Here is a 13,857-nt window from a genome sequence, read left to right on the forward strand (position 1 = left end):
TAGCAGGAATATTTGAAACGTGTAGCAAGAAGAACGCAGTACAAATTAAGGGAGTGTTCTAGTCTTCTTTCTCACCTACACAAAAAAAATAAAATAAAGAAAAATCCTGGATATTCCCTTACTTTCTGTCTAGTGAAACCATTGTCTCAGTAACAGTAAGAGCTCTTTTAGAACACACACCGTGTGCATTATTGTGCACATAATATGCACTGCCATGCACTGCAGTCCTTGTTGTAACACATTGCAGTTTAACTTTTTTTTTCTTTTTGAACTCATATGTAATTCTATGCACATCAGCATGTTGCGTTACAGAACACGTCTTGTTTTATTTCAGTGCACATCAATGAAGCGTGTTGGTGTGAACTGATATAAAGAAAATGTCCTTGTTTTTTCACTGAGACTGCGTTGAGCTGAGCTGCCTAGTTCAAACCAACAGAGCTAGTGTGAACTAGCCCAAAGTGAGGGGAAGTATCTCCAACCAAGCTCTTGATAGCAGTAAAAATTGACTGGGGTTCTAACCCTTCCCTACTCTATCCAAATCTAAAGACAAACGTTAGACTTGCACTTTTTATTATTAAACACTAAGCATGTCCTTTGATGCTGCCTCAGTAGTAGCCCAGAAAAATGGTATTGGGTTGGGCTATCCACTTGAAAAGTAGAAATCTGCTTAGGGACCCATTCACACCATGTAGCTGCAGTAGCATGTGCTTCAAATAAATGGACTGTCTTAATGCAATGCACGTTATTGTGTGACATATTGCAAATGTATTAGGCTCACACTTTGGACACATAAAGTCACATGACAAGTCACAGCCCAGTGATTGCAATGGAACCCATTCAAGACTATGCGACTTAAAGTCGGAGCGACTTTGAAAAAGTTCCTGCACTACTTTGATGTGACTTGTGTGCCAGAGAGTGTAAAGTTGCATCAGTCATACTCGAAATTGTGCAACTTGGGAGTCGCATTAGTGTGAACAGAACCTTGAATGCACTGCACCAGACCGCATAGGTGTCAGTAAGCTCCAGTCATAAATACACAGGTCCATCTGATTTGTATCTTCAAGAAACTCAGCGTGGCATGTGTCAAGCAAGATACTGACAGATTAAATCACCTATCTATGGAAAACCCAACTGCCTTCCATTTAGCAAGGATTTTGGGGGTTTGTGCCTTTTATGAACACTGTACTTGCAGTATTGGTCATCCAACTTTAACAGTTGGATGACCAGTATATACACATATTTGCATTATATTTATCATTTTAGAGCAGTTTTTTCTCATAGAAGTAGTCCTGTTGCATGTTTTATATCGGTTTGGTGCTACTTTGTAGCAGCTGAGGGGATCATTTATGAGCCCTGCTTCACACTGATGGGAATCTGATTAGATTCAGATGCACTCCAGAATGCATAGATTTGCATGTCAAGTGAAATAACCTTGTTTTTATGAAGGCCATTCACATCTATACAGTGTGAATATGATGCGGTTAAAAAACAGGTCCTATGTGTGTTTAATGCGATGCAATTTTAAGCTCCATAGACTATTAAAATCGCATTACAATTGCAGCTGTCACATGCAAATCGCATCACAAATTTGCACTCCAAGCCACATGAAAATCACATCACATTGCATCGCAGCGCATCCAGTCAGTATGAACCTAGGCTGAATGAGATTTTAAGAAATGTGTTTCAAAAGATATGGCATTACTACTGTTTTGTATTGCTGTGTGGCAAACAATCTTCTCATATTTTTAATCCTATCACTTTACACCTCCAGTGATGACTGTCTGCACTTTGAACTGGAGGCTCCAGACTTCTCCATAGCAGAGGAGATACGGCTTGATATTGATGGCTGCATGAAAACCTGGTCTCTGTATGAAGAGTTCTATCAAGTATTTAATGAGAAGGCAAGGGAAGACTGGATCTCTTTCAGGTACACTAGCTGCTTAAAGCAACCCAATCACCACCTAAATGGCACAATTTCTTTTCCATAGCATTTTGTAAAAACTCAAACTGAACCCATCAGATCTAGGGCTTTAAAACCAGGCTAGTGTAAGCAGCTTGTATAATACATTTTTTCAGAATGTATTCAATTACCAAAGGAGTATACTGCTGCCAACATGATTATGTTTTCAGAAACTGGTATAAATCCAGATGAGGTAGCTTACCTCTACCATCAGATCTAGGGCTTTAAAACCAGGCTAGTGTAAGCAGCTTGTATAATACATTTTTTCAGAATGTATTCAATTACCAAAGGAGTATACTGCTGCCAACATGATTATGTTTTCAGAAACTGGTATAAATCCAGATGAGGTAGCTTACCTCTTTGTTAAATATCCAATTTAATATCATGATATGGTGCAGCATTTGAAGAAAGCAATTAGAAGCCCGATCTATGAAGTGGATATAAAAAGTCTGTACACCCCTGTTAAACCATCAGGTTTTTGTGATTTTTAAAAATGAGACACAGAAATCATTTCAGAACTTTCTCCACCTTTTTAATGTGACCTATAAACTGTACAACACAATTGAAAAACTATAAAATCTTTTTTGGGGGGGGGGATAAAAAAGTAAAATAATGTGGTTCCATAAGACCCCTTTCACACTGGGGCGTTTTTCAGGCGCTTTTGGGCTAAAAATAGCGCCTGTAAAGAGCCTGAAAAACACCTCCCCTGCAGTCTTTCACACTGAGGGCTTTCACACTGAGGCGATGCACTGGCAGGACATTAAAAAAAGTCCTGCAATCAGCATCTTTGGAGCGGTGAAGGAGCGGTGTATACACCGCTTCTGCCCATTGAAATGAATGGACACTGCTGCTGAAGCGCCTGAAAAGCGATTTGGCAGAGGCGCTACACGGGGGCATTTAACCCCTTCATCTGCTGCTAGCGGGGGTTAAAAGCGCCCTGCTAGTGGCCGAAAAGTGCCCCTAAGAGGACGGTAAAGCGCTGCTAAAAGTAGCAGCACTTTAATGTCAACACCCGCCCGCTCCAGTGTGAAAGCAGCCTTCGTGTGCACACCCCCGTGTAACTGGGGATGTAGAATTAAGAATTAAGCAATCACATTCAAACTCATGTTAAATAGGAGTCAGTACACACCTGTCATCATTGAAAGTGCCTCTGATTAACCCCAAATTAAGTTCAGCTTTTTTGGTAGGTCTCTCCTGACATTCTCTTAGTCACATCCTACAGCAAAAGCCATGGTCCGCAGAGAGCTTCCGAAGCATCAGAGAGGATCTCATTGTTAAAAGGTATCAGTCAGGAGAAGGGTACAAAAGAATTTCCGAGGCAATAGATATACCATGGAACACAATGCAGACAGTCATCATCAATTGAAGAAAATATGGCACAACAGTGACATTACCAAGAACTGGACGTCCCTCCAAAATTGATGAAAAGACAAGAAGAAAACTGGTCAGGGAGGCTGCCAAGAGGCCTACAGCAACATTAAAGGAGCTGCAAGAATATCTGGCAAGTACTGGCTGTGTGGTACATATGACAACAATATCCCGTATTCTTCATATGTCCGGGCTATGGGGTAGAGTGGCAAGATGGAAGCCTTTTTTTTAAAGAAAAACATCCAAGCCCAGCTAAATTTTGCAAAAACACATCTGAAGTCTCCCAAAAGCATGTGGGAAAATGTGTTATGGTCTGATGAAACCAAAGTTGAACTTTTTGGCCATAATTTCAAAAGATATGTTTTATGCAAAAACAACACTGCACATCACCAAAAGAACATCATACCCACAGTGAAGGATGGTGGTGGCAGCATCATGCTTTTGGGGCTGTTTTTCTTCAGATGCAATAGGGGCCTTAGTCGAGGTAGAGTGAATTATGAACAGTTCCAAATACCAGTCAATATTGACACAAAACCTTTAGGCTTCTGCTAGAAAGTTGAACATGAAGAGGAATTTCATCTTTCAGCATGACAACGACCCAATGCATACATCCAAATCAATAAAGGAATGGCTTCACCAGAAGTTTTGGAATGGCCCAGCCAGAGCCCAGATCTGAATCCAATTGAAAATCTGTGGGGTGATCTGAAGATGGCTGTGCACAGGAGATACACTCGCAATCTGACAGACTTGGACTGTTTTTGCAAAGAAGAGTGGGCAAATATTGCCAGGTCAAAATGTGCCATGCTGATACTCATACCCATCATACCCAAAAAGAGTGAGTGCTGTAATAAAATCAAAAGGTGCTTCAACAAAGTATTAGTTTAAGGGTGTGCACGCATATGCAACCATATTATTTTAGTTTTTTATTTTTCCTTCCCTCAACCTAAAAGATTTCAGTTTGTTGTTCAACTGAGTTGTACAGTTTATAGGACACATTAAAGGTGGAAAAAGTTCTGAAATGATTTAACTTTGTCTCATTTTTTTACATCACAGAAACCTGACATTTTAACAGGGGTGTGTGGACTTTTTATATCCACTGTAAAAGTTACTCTGGGCCATGCGCCCCTAAAAATATAAGACTGCTCATTGTAGCAGTTGATTATTTTGTCTATCAGATTACAGCGCTGGAGGGGCCTGAATCTGAGCCACTGGTCTTCTTGGAAGATATAAGTGTAAAAAATGTGGCGCTATAAACTCAAAAAAGGATTCATAGTGACATATGTGACATATCTCAGGTCAAAAGTAATAAATAGATAAACCATTCGGTTACATGTGATATGAAGAACCAAATATCACCTATATAATATACAAAAAGTGTGAACCAATGTATGAGGAAATGTTCCAGTATCAATAAAAATTACACTATACCATATATTAAAAGGCATACATATAAACATATAAATTAATCAAAACATGTGTATAACAAGGCATGTGAAGAGTGATAACAAAATAAATAAATAATAAAGTCCAAAACGATGAATTGGCGCCACCGGGAGCCAGCAAGTTAAAGTCCACTAACAGTGTAAACAAGAAGAAGGAGTGAAGAAGCCACCACCTAGGGTCATAGGGGGCTTACCAGATGCAAATGACTTGGAACGGCATATGCCGGCCAAGTCAAAACAGGCTATGAGACCAGCGGGTCGCACAAGTGCAGTATTTATTTATTTTGTTATCACTCTTCACATGCCTTGTTATACACATGTTTTGATTAATTTATATGTTTATATGTATGCCTTTTAATATATGGTATAGTGTAATTTGTATTGATACTGGAAAATTTCCTCATACATTGGTTCACACCTTTTGTATATTATATAGGTGATATTTGGTTCTTCATATCACATGTAACCGAATGGTTTATCTATTTATTACTTTTGACCTGAGATATGTCACTATGAATCCTTTTTTGAGTTTATAGCGCCACACTTTTTACACTTATATTTTTAACTACCTGGGTCTAGAGGTGTGTTGGCAGCTGTTTATTCACGTTACGCAGCGCTGTTTTATTCATATAGTTTTTTGGATCTTCTTGGAAGATGCCTAGAAGGTCCTAGATGGTAGTATTTATTAGGAACATATTACAAGGACCCTAATGAGATTTGAGTTAAAAGAAATTGTCTTTCTAATCCGCTGAGGGACACAATAAGCCTTAAAGTGGATGTAAACCCGATTCATGAAATTTGAGCTGAGCACATATATCTGCAGTGTTTTGTTATCGCTCTTCAAAGCCTTGTGTCTTGTAGCTTTGTCCTGCTAGGTTCATCTTTTATCAGCCTGAGAACTTTTGACAAGCTCTCTGAGGCGAGGAGGTTGCTATAAATAGATTAGCAGACTGCTAAACTATAAACCTTATATCAAGGTGAAGACAGAAGATATATATGTAAAACGTATATACGGAGATTGGTTTCGTCCCTGTGCATCATCTGAGGCTGTTCACTTCACTGGGTATATGGAGAGTTTACATCCACTTTAAACTTTCAGGTTATACTTCTGCCTAGAAAAGGATTGGACACTGGCAACCAAAAAAAATAATTGTAGGTAAGCACAGGGTATAAATCCTACTTCTACTAGCATGTTTTTTGCTAGTGTCCTAAGAGGATGAACATAATTTCTTCAGCTCTGCTGTTGTAAAGACTAACTTATTTACTAGTACTTTTTTTCTTCAAGCAAGACACTTCTCAACAGTGCTTCCAAGGCTTCCCCTTGGATTGGCAGCTATCTGGTGCTGTCATTCTCTGCCTGGACTTTGCATATGGACCTGCTGACTAGATGTTGTGTGACTAGCCTGAAAGTGACTTTTGGGAACTGGGTTCCTTGTGAGCCTTTTTCCAGACCACGTTTTTATTAGCTGTGGAGTGCTTTCCAGGTCCAGAGGCCCTGGCACTGCCTCTGCGATTTACTTTTGTATTTGAAGACTTGCTTAGTAGGCAAGTCAAGCCAAGCATCCGGAACTCCTTCATTTTTATTGTTTGCTAGGCACCATTATTCCCTGTTTTCTGCCAGTTTGTCCATATAATTGGCTAAATTATAACTAAAGGCTTTTGTATAACAGTCTAAACAAGAACCAATTACTATATTAAAAAACTTAATTTACTTTCCCTATCCAATACAAAACCTTCTTCATTTGTTGCATAAACCAAATTCACACATACCATAAAGACATGCTTCACAGTGTATGGTAGATCCCCCCCCCCCAAAAAAAAAAAAAAAAAAAAAAACAGTGTCAACTGCGCTTTCTTACCTGCTGTGCAGTGCCGAGGAAGTATCTTCTGCTGCTCCTGTTCACAGAGCCACATGAAACATTGACCTGTTCATCCCACAGAGACTCAGAGAGGTCACCTCCCAGGATCAATCTGTTGCTTCTACCAGTACACCAGTACTGCTTCAAGTCCTGAGTCATTGAGTCATTTAAGACTCCTAAGGCTACAAAGATGTTCCCCTTGCACCCACTTTTTGAGCTGTTTCTCTATGAAGATTGAAAACATCCTGACAAGTTGTTTGCTCCTCTTAAATGCTTATTGGCTTTGTATCTGTTTTGTGTGTATTTTGTTCAGAAATGGTTCATTCCCATGTTAGATCAGGTCATGCCTCACCTTGAAAAGGTGATTACCATACCAGTAGAGGATCCACCTGCAGAGGATACACCTGCTTTTAAAGACCCAACGGATGAGCAGTTAGAAGCCTCTTCTACAGCTCTATTCTCACTGGCGGTTATACCCTGGGCTAACCTTCCTATTTTTTGTTTGCCAGTAAGTGTCCAATCCTCCTGTAGGCAGCAGTATTACCTGAAGGTTTAAGGCAGAACAGGGACACACTGGACCCCTGCTATTAGCCGCATCCAAATTAAGTGTGAACCCAGCCTCAAAAATGTAATTAGTATAGGGGGATATAGATGAGGGGCGCAGGGAGGAACGAGGGAAATCAAAATGTAAGCAGAATAAACTTCATCTTTAACACAGCAGTTTTTGTTTTTCTGGGTCTCCCCTGTAACATAATTTTATTATCTGTTGATCCTGCCGGTAGAATCAATACCTTCTCCCTGAAAAAGGTGACCATGCTGTTCAGTTTTGTGGTGAAATAGCAGCAGTGGACAGGGTGGTTTTAGATAGAAATGTAGATCTAAATAGTATTTAAGTAACAAACAAAAGCCTACCTCAGTTTAACATTTTTTATGTTATAGCAGTAGGATTTTAGACAGCTTGGCTTGGGTGTAAATAGGGGAGAAAAATATAAATACAAGTCTATAAAATGGAGAAAAAAAGGAATTCATATACAGAATACTATCAGTACAGGTTTTAACATTATACAGTTGCCAGCATTGTTCCCTAGAGTGGGCCTTTTAATGTAACTCTTTTTCTTGTAAGCAGTCATTTTACAGATTTCGGTTCATTGATTTTCAGCAGGGAAACCCGAAAAAGCCATAGCAATTTTCCTAGCACAACTTGAGCAATCATGGTGGCTGGAAGTGCATTATACTCCATGATCAGTTTACATAGACCAAGTATTTTTCTGTTGTGGATCAGACAACTCTAATTACCCACCGAGCCCAAAACGGCTCAACCGATACTGAAAACGGCAATTGAGATATATTTATTGATGTCAGCAATTTCTTAATTTGAGTTGAGTTCTGCTTTTTAATTGGTGCACAGTTGTTCTTTGTTCTAATGGAAGACAAACCATTTCAACCATCTGTTTCATTCCCAGGAGCAAATATTACAGCTTTGAGGAGTTTTTGCTGTCTTGGCATGACAGACTGAGGAAAATGGAGGAGCACACTACCATGTCTGTGAAGTTACAGGCAGAAATTGACAAATACAAGGTATATCATGTGGGATTTTGAAGTCTTTTTTTTCCAGCCTGCCGAGATCTGTAGAGAACGGCAGATGGCTCTTTTCTGAGCTCAGTTTGTATTGGAATCTAATTGTATTGTAAGTGTGTAATTACTTTTGGATTAAGGGAACTAGAGCCATTATTAGGGTAGTTTAGTGGTTGAAATGGGTTCAGATGTTTTCTTAAAGTTACCGAACATCAACCTAGAGACAAATTAAAGATATAGTGAGGATATTTTACTTTTTTACTGACAGCAGAAAAATGTGGTACATTTAGGGTATATTTTTTAATGAAATCCCTAAATACAATAAATGTGTGCTCATGTGGAAAACTTTGGAAGAATCATTGTTTGCCACTAGTCAGCCAACATTAATGTTACCAATATCCCGTTCCATCACAGAGTTTTCACTTTACATTTTTTTGCTGCCTTTAACTAAAAATGTATATACTGTATATCTATTAGCTTTCTTTAGAACACCTGACCTCTTTCAGCATTCTGAGCTCTGAAGGCATTAACAGTCTGATAATCATATCATAGGTATACAGACACGCATCCTGTACTGTATGCAGTAGGGTAAGTTTAGGCAGATACCTACCAGTATTTTTTTGTTCAAGACAATAGGTAGACAAAATCTTCATGCAGCTAGAGCCTTTTGGGCAAATTGCAGCCAGGGTGCAGTGTCTTTCATTTTATTATGTTTTGAGTTCCAGTTGGAACAATGTCATCAGTTCAGTAAAATAATCATGCACAAATATGCACTAGTGTTTGTACCTTGTTACAGTCCATGTATCATGTCATTAAATGCCCAAGTATCATAAAGTGGTTTCTTGTAAACTACAGTATATATGAAGATCATGTATAAATCCATTCTTGAATGTTTATTTTACATTTATAAATATCTTCAAAATTAAGTTGACGTAATTCTTGAAAATTTTTAGACCTGGGAATGTATGTCAGTGCACCAGGTGTAATTTAGCTCTAGAAAAAAAGGCATCATAAATACCGTATTTATCGGCATATAACACGCACTTTTTTCCCCTGAAAATCAGGGGAAAATCGTGGGTGCGTGTTATAGGCCGATCCCCGCCAATTTTGTGTGAGCGGAGCGATCACTGCCGACATACACAGCCCTGTGTAAATTCAAATATGTCGCCGAGACTGCAGGGACTCGGCGGAGCTGAGATACACATACCCGAGAGTCCTCGGCTTTTCTCGGCGCCGATTACAGTCCTGCCGGCGCGTGTTATACGCCGATAAATACGGTAATAGTCTTTCTTCAATTGAAAGGATTTTTAAACATTTTTCTTTCTTGTCCATTGAGGGACATTGGACATCTTTCACCTTCACAAAAGATTCTAGCCCAAAGGCTAACGCTGTGCTAGAAATATAGAATATAAGGTACAGCTGTTAGCACCTTCAAGTCAGATACAAACTCAATAGATATAAAATACAAAATAAAGTGCAGCGCTAATGCAGTTAAAATTGTGTAGGTCAAATAGGAAAACTAATGAAGAGTCCCAAATACACAGTCCATGTATGTAGGAGAAAGCAGAAACCAAAATCTGTGCTTCATATAGATGGAAAAACCACAGGTAAGGGGAAAGGTGATGATCCTTCACATAAGATAAATCCTGCTCCACACCCAGGTGAGAGTAAGTAATCCTGCTTACCAGCTTCTCGTGACCACTATAAAATGGTCTCACCAAACACAGGGAAATAGGTCTCCCTAAAAACCTCTGGTAATGGCCGAGATCTCCAATTTGCAGATGGAACTCAGAGATGAAGCATAAAAAGAAATGCTCCCATAGTGCAGTACTTTAAAAATCCAAATTTAATGGTAGAAAACAGTTGCACTTACAAGAAGGATTCTTCAAAACAGCATATCTCTGTACTAGGACCGAGGGGTGCCTACGAGCTTCACTCCACTTCATGCTTTGCTTGTTCATCAACCTCCTGGGTGGTGTAGCATGATGACGTCACCATTGTAGGCCCCACCCTACGCGGTTTGTCACTAAAAAGACATTGTCTGCGGATTGGCCAGATGATTCTGTCATCATGCATATCAGTTATATAGCCCGCGGTGCCATTACAGCTACTGGCCGCTCATTTAGTCAATGGAAAACAAAAAACAGAGAAGCAGGAGAGCCACGTATGGGACACAAAACACCGCCCTCTAGTGGTAGAAATACAAAATGACCAAATAGCATTAATATCAGTTTAGCAAAGTCAGGAAGGAAGCAAAGAACATCGCATGAACACAGGTAGTAGTAACAATAAAATTTACATAAAAACATTGATCTTTATAGATAAATAAGTGAGTAAGTAATCTCAGTCTTCATCAGCCTAATATCAAAAGGTAAAAAAATATTGTAGATACCCTGCGACAACCGACTACAAATAATGAGTGTTCCTGAATGAAGTACAATTTAAAATTTAAAATAGCAAGAAAAGTACATATTATGATATATATCCGATTAAGGAACCAAAATTGAGCTGCTGCCGTGAAAGCTCACTGGGGGCAAGCTAAAAGCAAATGTTAGGCAATACACACAACCTAGATCGTGCGAGGGCAGCGATGCAGACAACAGCAATAATCTCCCACGGTGAGCCCGCGGGCGCCGTTTGACTATACTGGTCAGAAAGACTTCTTTCAAACCAATGTCTTATTCAAAAACTCAGTGACAATGTTGCAAAGTTCTTTCTTTTTCAATATGCAATATGTAATGTCCCTGTTAATGGATCATGCAGGACAACACGCTGTCCTAGTGCAACCAGACCCACACTGACTCTGATGTATAATCTGGGTTAAGGTGAAGAACCCCCCCCCCTATGGATTCACTCCTTACCAGACAGTAGCGGGTTAGACAGCATGTGGTAATCATGGACTCTTGTTAGCCGGCTTCCCCTCAGGAACACCACTAGCGATGGATTGCTAACAGGTGGATCGGGTTGCTGTCAAGAACGGCTCGTTCCTGTGGAAAGGGGAAAAAAACAGAGCTCCATAGCGTGATCCCGTTGGTAAAGTTTATTCAATATCTCACCCCCCCGTGGCAAGTACACTTACAATCGCGTTTCGTCATCTAGGACATCATCTGAGGGCGTCATATCAAGTTAGTGAAATCTGTTAAATTTTTTTTTATAATAAAAGAAAAAATATCTTTCCACCGGGTTTCGACCCAGGAAAATTGACCTAACCATATTGGTCCCTCTCCAATGGGGTGATACCTTACCTAGTGCGATAAAAAGGGTACCTTTAATGTTCTTATCATGATACTTTGCATAATGTCTAGATAAGTTGTGTTTTCTGAAAACACGTTTGATATTTGCCACATGCTCAGATAGGCGTACATGTAAAGCCCTCTTAGTGTGTGCAATATACTGTTTAGAGCATGTACACTGGATCATATTAACCACATATTCTGTAGAGCATGTAATAAATTACTCAATATTATACATCTTATGTGTCTCTGTCGATAGAAAAGATTCACACTTACGTCCCCTAAAGGAATTGATCTGACAAATGCTGCATTTTTTGCAAGGAAAAAAACCTTCATGGATTGAAAGAAGGAGACTGTTTTTTTTTTTTTACTGTGTCGCAGGGATGGGGTGTAAGGGCTTACCTAGGTTGGAGTCCATGGCGCAGAGATGTACTCTCACCCTTGCAAATACACACAGCCCACGGTAACAAAGAGAAGCTACCTGGGCTGTGAATCTGTGCACGGGGGCTTGACAGGAATTTGCCAAAGGATAGTCGAAGCAAAGCCGTAGTCAGGGATTCCAGAAGTCAGAATAAACGATAAGCAGAGCCAGGGTCAGAAGCCGGAGTCAGTCTTGGAACGCTGTAACTAGAACACTGGAACGCAGGGATACTGGAACACAGGAACCTTAGGCTAAACAGGAGACAATGAACTGACCAAACCCACTACAGGGTTTTATACCCAGCTAATTAGGTAACCTGCCTCAGCTGATCCAGGAGTGACAGGTACAAACAGAGTATTGCCCACAGTACTTCATGCTAAACTAGGCATGGCTGGAAAGCAGGCTGAATAGAACTGAGGTGTGGCTCAGAGGGAAAGAAGCAGGAGTAAGAACAGACAGTCATGAGTTCAATACCACCCAGAGTCACTTGGTGCACGACCACGCCTAGCCGTCTGCAAGGGACGGTAGGGACCGTGACATGGGGCTCCTTTATATACTACCACAGGGCGATCTGGAATCACTGAACCGAGTACTTTATCATTCTTTTTAAATACCTCAGTGTTTACTGAGGATCCTTTTTACTGAAAAATGTTGGTTGGAATAGCCTGTAATCATGGACCATCCAAATTTATTATTGTCCAGTCCATAAGTTGTTCCTCTTACCCTATGTAGCATATTATCCCTATCCATGTTCCCAACCATTTCTATTGTATTATCAATATCCGTCTCCAAGTATCCCTTTTCAAGGAACCTTGTTCTCAGAACTTGTTTGCTGGTGATAATCTGAGATATCTGTGCAGTTCTGCCTAATTCGCTGGAATTGACCCTTGGGGACTGCATTTAGCCATGAAGCATGATGGCAGCTAGATAGGAAATGTAAGCATTACGATCAGTCTCCTTGAAATATGTGGTAGTGATTAGATGGTCGTCATTGACAGTAATGTTAAGATTAAGGAAATGTATCTGTGAGCAGCTCATCTCATACTGCAAGGAGATACCCCTATCGTTCCGATTGAGTTTGGCAAAGAACATCTCGAGAGAGGATGAACTGCCTTCCCAGAGGAGGAGGACATCATCAATGTACCTCCTCCAGTGGCGTAACTCTTTCAGGGGGTTAGTATAAATGACCTCTTTTTCCCAATAAGCCATAAATAAATTGGCTAAGCTGGGTGCGAATTTGCGCCCATAGCCACACCACAAGATTGTAGATAAAAATTGCCTCCGAACCAAAAGTAATTGTGTCCTGTTGTGAAAACCAGGAGTTCAATAATGAAATCCTTCTGAGTCTGTGGTCATGAATGTTCTTGATCAAGGTAAAATGTAACCGCCTCTTGACCTTGTTGGTGAGATATAATTATGTAGAGCGATGCTACATCAGCCGTCGCCAATATACAGCCATCTCTCCACTCCTGTTCCTGTAAATGTTAATAACTTGTGTGGTATCCGTTAGATAGGAAGGAGTTGCTGTAACTAATGGCTGCAAAAATTCATCCAAACAAGTGTGGTGGATACTTGTTTGCTGGATGTCACAACGTGCTGTTGTCTATCTGGAGATCCTAGCTTAAGTTGAGATAAGCTCTTCTACAATAGAGCCTCTCACCTGCCTTGGCTTATTGTCATCTGCAATATTCAGGATCTCATTGTTTTTGACCCCAGCAAGTTCCTCTGTCCACTCCCCCTCTGTGGGATATAGAGGGGGGGCGAAAAGATGGCTCCCTGGGATATTATATATATATATATATATATATATATATATATATATATATATATATACACTACACAGCCTTAAAACCTCCTTTGATGGTTATGTTATCGAATTAGAAAGTTAGCAAGCACAGTTCTCCCTGATATATATCCTTCTTGTTTTTAAATTTAATATGATGGAATGTTAATCCACCACGTCACCCAAAAAAAAAAAAAAATATATATATATATATTT

General features: G+C 39.9%; 1 protein-coding gene across 3 annotated transcripts in view; it reads left to right on the forward strand.

The window, feature by feature from the left end:
* The window catches only part of DYNC2H1 (dynein cytoplasmic 2 heavy chain 1), a 669,732-nt gene that overhangs the window by 111,431 nt on the left and 544,444 nt on the right, over positions 1-13,857 (forward strand). For all 3 annotated transcript variants that reach the window (XM_073613106.1, XM_073613107.1, XM_073613108.1), the window contains exons 23-24: positions 1,772-1,927; positions 8,093-8,207. In XM_073613106.1, coding sequence (XP_073469207.1) covers positions 1,772-1,927; positions 8,093-8,207 — 271 coding nt within the window. The remainder of the gene's footprint in view (positions 1-1,771; positions 1,928-8,092; positions 8,208-13,857) is intronic.

The sequence above is a fragment of the Aquarana catesbeiana genome, linkage group LG02 (assembly GCF_042186555.1).
Source record: "Aquarana catesbeiana isolate 2022-GZ linkage group LG02, ASM4218655v1, whole genome shotgun sequence".
Taxonomy (NCBI): domain Eukaryota; kingdom Metazoa; phylum Chordata; class Amphibia; order Anura; family Ranidae; genus Aquarana; species Aquarana catesbeiana.